This window comes from Merops nubicus, unplaced genomic scaffold, assembly GCF_000691845.1.
Source record: "Merops nubicus isolate BGI_N331 unplaced genomic scaffold, ASM69184v1 scaffold35140, whole genome shotgun sequence".
Lineage (NCBI taxonomy): Eukaryota > Metazoa > Chordata > Aves > Coraciiformes > Meropidae > Merops > Merops nubicus.
The window spans coordinates 6611-14457 of record NW_008581448.1 but is presented as its reverse complement, the minus strand read 5'-3'; the positions used below and the strand labels follow the sequence as shown (position 1 = coordinate 14457).

Below are 7847 nucleotides of genomic sequence, written 5' to 3'. Positions count from 1 at the left end.
CCCGAGCAGGCTTTTGGCTGCTCCTTTCTCTAAATGTCCTCTGGATTCCTCTTAAATAGTCTGGTGGTTTTAGCCATCTTTAGGCTGGTGCTTCTTGCTTGCCTGGGACAAGCTGACCCTTTACTTGCTGACTGGAGACTCTAGACCTGTGTGTTCTCACAAAGAGCCTGTGGGTTGTTTTTTTCATTAGCACATGCCCTGAAGCTACCACAGGAGAAATTCTTTTGATTTCAGGAAGAAAATATCTCATTACCTCTGCCCAGCTAAGCTTTGAGCAAGGAATATCTTTACTGTCTCAGATCAAACATAATCAGTTGCAATTAGACCAGATTTGAGGCTAAAAGAATGTTTATTTTAAAACGCAGATCGACAAAAGAGGCAGTCACTCATTACTAAGGTTTGCGTAAGATTCAAGCTCCTCTCTGGCATCCTCTGGTGACTGCAAATATGCAGAGTAAATAGCTGCTGGCTCAAGTTCTCTGCTCTGTTTGTTTTAATTTTTGTCATTTTCTTTGTCAATTTCGTTTACAAAGACCCTTATTACCTGGTGTGGAAAAAAATACTTATATTAGAGAAATAGCTAAGAAGTTATTTTTCTATAAGGTCCTTTGATCATGGTCTCAGATATTGAGAGAGCCTAGAGTCCTGTGTGTGTATGTGTTTCTGTGCCAGGAGAGCATCTGCCCTGTGTAATGTAATAATTATGGATCTTTACAACTTGGATCTGTTTTCTTGGAGCAACAATAGCTCGTGGACTGGGGACAGGGAACAGAGGAAAAAAAAGAAATGGAGCCACTTGAGTATAGGTGCCCAGCTGAGGCTTGTGAGTTAGAAGAAGTACAGACTTAGGGTCCATAGGAGAGTCAGATCTGAAGTCTGATCAACACATGCAGGAGCTAAGCTGTTCTTCATCTCATATGAGCTGCAAATAAACAGTGTGAGGTCAATGACAAAGAGAAGAATTGAATATGGTAGGTAAAACCCCCTTACTGCTTCTGACAAATCACACTGTGCTAGAAGTGAAAATGTGTATGGCAGCTGCTGTATCTTTTCAAAGTTGGTAAGCTCTTGAGCCTAATTATTAAAAGATATTTTCACCATATGTTACTGGCCTGAAGGGGTTGGAAACAACAGTGTCAAAATACTCAGATGTTTTTGTGTGTCTGGGATGGTCAGTGAAAGATTGCATTGACTGATTTTCGTGCCCTTTGATGGGAGACTTCGCTACATGTCAGATGGCTGTAGCTGTGTTACCAAAGGGCAAAGACACAGCACTTTTCTGTTGAGGACAGTATTTTCAGACACTGACAGCAGTGCTGGCAAGTATATAGGGTGAAACGAGGAGCTCTTCAGAGCATCTTGGCTTTTGCCAAAGGTTTGAATATTTGCAAGCACAGCAAGTGCTGAAACCACAAGTGTATTGTATGTCTTGGGTGACAGTGGCTCACCCAGGAACGAGGGATCAGATGAAAAATGCCAGTTTGACATAGAAGGGCTGGAAAGAATGTGGATAATTTTTAACATGCACAAGAAGTTGTCATGAGTTGTATCTTCCAGAAATCCATGGGAAAGATGGAACACGCAAACCAAAGGACTGAAAGTGGCATAAAGAAGTATATTCCTACCCCTGGAAGAAGTTATGATATGAAATGCCTTTATTGCGTAAGGTTAACACAATGGCATGGAGCTGGCTTTTCTCACTTAAAATACAGTGTCCAAAACAAGCCAAGTCCCACATCTGCCTTGCCCTGAGGCTAGAGGGGAAGGAACATGGCTACTGGCATCAGTGTGTATAGGCTGACACTTGCTGTAGGACCTGCCATGCTTTCACAAATAAGTCATTTCAGGGATGGATGTTTGCTGCCAAGTGACCTCTGCCCATGTTCAGAGGAAGGAAGAGCGTTAGTCATTCCTGGTGAAATGAATAACCAAAGCTGGTGATCAGAGCTGTATTATCACAGATGCAGCTTTCAACCTCAGCTGTGGCTATTGCTAGCCCTTGTCGATGATGACTCTCTAGTTTGTAAGGCTCTGCAGTTCATTCTGTTGAGGAACTTCTTCAGTGTGCACTTGCACATGCAGTAATAATAACATCTTTTTGTGCCACTCACATCTGGTTCTTACAAGTATTAAAGATAAAATTCCTTTTTTTTAATCTTCCTGATGGCTTCACACTGATGAGATGCCATCAATTTTAGTGAAAAAGACCACCAGTGGGACTTTTTGCCTCAAAATAATTTTCTTCTCCATGTGATAATGGAAGGAATAATCTATTCTTTGATCATTGGTTGGCAAACTTGGAAATCAGAAAGGAGGATGGTTGTAGTGTAATAGCTTTACTTTTAGTGATGTGTGTGGTCATTAGATTTGGGGCATTTTAATAAAGGTGAGTGTGCTGTGAGATGTGATGAGAGAGAAGCCAAAATGCGTGGAGCATTGCTTGTGGAATAACCTTGTAACCAAGAGCTCAGGTGGAAGTGCCTTATCAATCCATCTTTTGCTGGTTTTAGTTCACATTAGTACTGTCCCTGCAATTATGCAAATGTTAATATCTAAATTATTAAATTGGCCAGCTCCAGATGGATGAATATGTAATAGATAACAAGTAGATGATACTTAATCATGAAGAAAACTTTGTTTTGAACAAGTTGCTGCCTTTTTTGTGTCAAATATTTGAGGTGTCTCACCAACCTCTGTATCTCTGTTCTGCATTTAGCAGGGACTACGAAGTGATGAAATTCTAGACATCTGTCTTCACCGAGAGCTTTGGTGTTGCTACTCTTGTGAAACACTTTATCTCAATGGGGAAAAGGATGATCATTTGTTTAAAAAGAAACAGAAACGAATAACGTTAGTAGGTGTTGATGTTTCTATGTAAGAGACAGTATGCGAGTGACTCTAAACCAGAGGTTTTGTTTATTCTCTCCCCTGTGAACTCCTTGTTGTAATGTCCAAGTACTTCAAATATATGAAGGTGACCTCAAAGCAAAATGAAACCTATATAATGGAGATGCAAAGTAGTGTTAAAGGAAGCAACTCTCCAAAGGTTCCTACACAGTTGCACTGTGACAGAACTGGGACATTAAATCAGACCATTATGTCCTGTTTTGATAAACAAGCCATCATCCCATCTTTCTTATTAGTTACATTTGCCTTGGCTGCTTTCAGAGTAATTCACTGCTTTTCTTTGTAAAATACAAATATTTTGTTTGTATGGAAATAACCTTAATTTTTTTCTAATTTCACACTTAGGCAGGCCACACACAGATTGATGGCCAACGGGGGGTTGCAGTTAGCGGCCGGGAAGAAGTAACAGCAAGAAAATTACACCTAATGTGCAGTGCCAAGTGACAGACACTCTGGTCTTGCTTGTTGGCTGCTGGAGGTGTCCCGAGCGTCACCTGGAGTTGTCCATGCTGAGAAGCTGATGCCCTGTGTGCTGGGGTGGATTTGCAGCACCAGCACCCAGCTGAGCAGTGCTGACTGCCAGAGAGGACTCGTGATAGTGCTTCCGGAGTGGGATGTAGCTGCCTTTGCTGCCTCTCCTCCCCTGCGGTACGGCCACTGCAGCAGGGCAGCTCAGGTGTTCTCAACAGCTTCCTCTGGCAGACGAGGCCGTAGTGAACCAACTGCCTGCACTTACCGTTGTGCTGCGGGGAGAGGTGCCAGTTTCTGCCTGCCCCAAGGGTTACTGCTCTTCTCCAGATGGCGCCTGGGGGGCAAAGTGTTGCAGCAGCATCCAGAGATGCTGCGGCTGAGGATGCAAAACTGTATCTGGGCAGTGACAAAGTGCATGAGCAAGAGGCTAATTCTCTCTTCCCTGGGGCTTTTAAAGGCTTTGTGCAAAGATCTTTGAAGTCAGTGAAGGACTTCTGTTGCTGCAGCGGGCCTTCAGTCTAACCCCAAATGCTCTGTTAACTTACAGTGTGTGTTAGTCTTTTGTTAGGTGGCTTGTGAATATGAAATAGTGCAGAGCAAACCCTCGGAGAGTATATTGGATGTGCAAATTTGAACACTGATCTTGATCTTTTCCGAGTAATAACTGTGGGTACGTGTTGAACACCCCACACACAACCCCACCCCAGTATGCTGCTCTGGTGTTGTATTTGCTGTTTGTATGTGTTTAGTGAGAGTACCGTGAGCTTTGAGGTTTTCTTTTAAGTTATTCTACAGTACTTTGGGGAACTCAACTCTCATTGCTAATAAAACAAAGCAAAACACTGGTAGGTCTTACCTTGTTAACTTTTCTAGTGCTTACGTTTCCTACTATTTCAAAAAATAAAAAGCCTTATAAAATTCAATATGTTCCCAGTGCAAAGCATGAATATTTATAGGGAAAGAACAAGAATTCCATTTTTGAAATGTCAGTCTATGAAATTGGTTTTTTGGCCGACACGATTAAGCCACATGGACTTACAAAAATGTTTTGTAAGCTTTACTTAATTGTGACTTTACTTAAGCCCCTGAGTTTAACAAAACCTATGAATCTTGCAGCAAAATATTTTTCTTGTGGAAGATTTTGTTTGCATGGAATAAAAATCCTGCATTCCTTGTGGGTGTGGTTTTTTAAATGTGGAAATCCCGTATTTTTTCGTTGCATTTCTTAAAGTGTATATAATAAATAAAAATGGCTGACACTGTGTGATTAATATGGAAGTTTGAAGAAATTAGTTTGGAAAATGCATGTGATTACTTCTTTTTTTCTCCAAATGCCTTGAGTAAAATGTACATGAGGTTATAAGCCATCAAGCGACAGGCACAAGATTCTGTCTGAAGCCGTTATTGCTGCAAAGAGAGAAATCAGAAGCAGTTTTGCTTTCATGTAGTTGTTCTTAAATGCACTGTTCTTACAAGAGCAGGAAATAGAATAATTTGTGTAGCTGCGTTTATGTGGCACTGATCTGTCTTCTCTAGAGAGAAAGTCCTTTTTCCCAGATAAGGTAATTTTCCATTAGTAAGTGAGTGGAAGAAAGCCTCTTCAGCAGCTGCACAGATTTAGGGGAATGTTTCTGTACAGGCTTAATAGCAAATTTTGATATGGACCTCCCAGTGAACTTGGTTTTTGGTGAGTAAAATATGGTGAGGACACTAAAATCACCTCACTTTCCTGTGCAGGTTGGATAGCAGGATTTTCACTTAAAAGAGCTAGACAGAAGAACACAGAGGTGATGCGATTAAACTAAGGTAGCTAGCTGTATTACTAGATTCTTTTTTTAACAGCCTATTTTCTTAAATTGATGTAATAAATGTCTCAGCTTTGTTCAAAGAAGAGTTTTGAACAACTTCAAGCTATTCCTGGCTTAAGACTTAAGTAGAACCAGCAGAAGTGGTGAGAAAACAAGGTCATATTTGGAAAAATACATACAAACAGTTTAAAATCCTCTGCCGTGATTGTACTTTTCCAACCCCCTGCAGCCTTGAGTTATCAAACGAAATATGTCTCAGTTTCAATTAAAGTTTGAAATGTGATACAAATAAGTCATCTGAGTAAAGAAAAAACAAACATGGTTAACATCATGACTGCCTGGGGCCTGCTCTACTGGCACTTAGACTTGGGAGCACGAGCTTAGAGGTACGGTCCTGGGCTCTAAAGCTGGGACTTTCAAGGTAGCTGAAGAGAGCAAAATCCCTTGAAACTTGGAGACCAAACTTTTTTAACATCTGGGTTGGAATGGTGAAGTCAGCATCTGAAAAAGCAAACATCTAGAAAGCAGTTTGAAAACTGTTTTACTGAAGATGATGGGGAAATTGGGGGATTTGCCAGGGGGCGTGGGGTGGTGCTGCTTTTATTTTCCAGACAAAGGGAAGCTCTCTGAGCCGGCAGAAAGCAAGCCAGTCTGCTCTCTGTGTTTCACCTACCTTTGCTCTTCTTTGCAGGTTACGTATTTGGGTAAGGTTTCCACAACAGGGATGCAATTTTTGTCAGGCTGCACAGAGAAACCGGTCATTGAATTATGGAAGAAGCACACACTCGCCAGGGAGGATATTTACCCAGCTAACGCCCTTCTGGAAATTCGCCCTTTCCAAGTCTGGCTGCATCATCTGGACCTCAAAGGCGAGGCAATGGTCCACATGGATACCTTTCAGGTAGCACGTATAGCCTACTGCACTGCTGACCACAACGTCAGCCCAAACATCTTTGCGTGGATCTATCGGGAGATCAACGATGACTTGTCCTACCAGATGGACTGCCATGCTGTAGAGTGTGAGAGCAAGCTGGAGGCCAAGAAGCTGGCCCATGCCATGATGGAGGCCTTTAAGAAAACTTTTCACAGCATGAAAAGCGATGGCCGGATCCACAGGAACAGCTCCTCAGAGGAAGTGTCTCATGAATTTGCATCTGACGATGGCTGACTGAACTCATTCGCGGTTCAGCAAAGGCAGAAGTGGCCTTAGGAAATGAGAGCTGATAGATGAACAAGCGACAATTGAAACTGGGGAATGAAAGGACTGCCGAACACTTGTCTGACCAGCTTTTTGAATCAAAAGAGCAATTCAGTACCTACAGATATGCATCATTGAAGTAATGGCGTTACCTTGAAATCTGCTGCTGTTGTAAAAGTGAAAAAAAAAGATCCCTCCCCCACCTCTCACCCATCTATCGCTGTCCCTTTCTCATCCCTGTAGTTCAGGTGCCTACCATGAAGCAGAGTCATTCCTCTTTGTTTTACAAGAGTGGTCAGGTAGTTTTATTAATTGTTCCTCTGGCATTTCTGGCTAGGGGCTGATGCTGATGCACAAGAGCAAGGAGACCCGGAAAGCCCTAATGGTTCCTGAAGAATCTTTTCTCCCATGATGCACCACAAAAATCCTTATATAGGCTCAGACTGCCATAAGTAGCCTTTTAGACTAATGGCCTGGCGTTTTGCGGTTAATTTGCATTTCACAGATAAAAAATGAAAGAAGATGCTTGTATGTACACATTATATAATATACTATCCATTATTTTAGTCATTGTACCTATTTTCTTAATATACCTGCTGCCATGTCTTTCACCCAACACCAGTAGTTGCAGCTTCAGACCATACACTGCAGGATACCAAAAAGGGATCGACAAAAGTCCTCCACGACGGCGAGAGGCGGAGCGAGCCGGCAGCACTGTCTGTGGTTTTCCAACCCTGATGTGCTCCACAGGAGGGGGCCCACTGGTAGGAGTTGAGGGACACTTGGGTCTGACAGTTCTGGAACTGTGACTTCTCATCAACCTCAGGTCTGAAGTGATAGGAGCATGGTAGTCTCCTGTGACCGGTCTCCACGTTGCCGGTTGGGCGGCCCTGGTGGGATGGAGCTGGTGGTGTCCTGTCGCACAGCCAGGGCTGTGTTAATGTAAAGATCAAAGGAAATGGTCCCATAGGAGCCAGGGTTGAGCAGCTGTTCTGGCTGAGAAGCTCATGTTCAGATTCCCATATCTTTCCTTCTTCACAGATAGGCAGCGTCATGCCTTTCTTAAACGCAGATGTTTAATAAAACTCAGATGAAAAGAAAAACTTGTTTCACTCAATATTTTTTAAGGCCCAGAGCAGATCAGTAGTTTGCAAGTAACGCTGCTCCACTCTACGACTTTGCTCTTGATTCTGGTAAGGTTAGGGGCACTAGGGCACCTTACAGAAGCCTCAAAAGCGCGCTCGCCAGAAGCAGGTAGCTCTGAGTTTGTGGGTCTGGGTGTTTGTGTGCAGGAGTGTCTGTGAGTCCAGGCTTAAAGCATGTGGATTGAGTGTGGAGATGCACTGAGGAGGGCCTGTATCTCCTGAAAAGATGCTTGTTGCTTTACAATGTATGTAAACTGTTCTGCAGCATAAATGTGTTCATACTTTAATTAAAAAAAAATGTTTTGGGTTAAAACTTGG

The 7847-nt window shown here is 42.6% G+C and overlaps 1 protein-coding gene across 1 annotated transcript; it reads left to right on the top strand.

The window, feature by feature from the left end:
• Nucleotides 1-5877: 5877 nt before the first annotated feature.
• Nucleotides 5878-6545, top strand: PID1 (phosphotyrosine interaction domain containing 1; the record flags this gene model as incomplete). The annotated part of the gene is made up of 1 exon (XM_008950039.1): nucleotides 5878-6545. A coding segment is annotated over one exon (477 nt), but the record flags the coding sequence as incomplete, so codon positions are not given.
• Between the last annotated feature and the right edge of the window lie 1302 nt (nucleotides 6546-7847).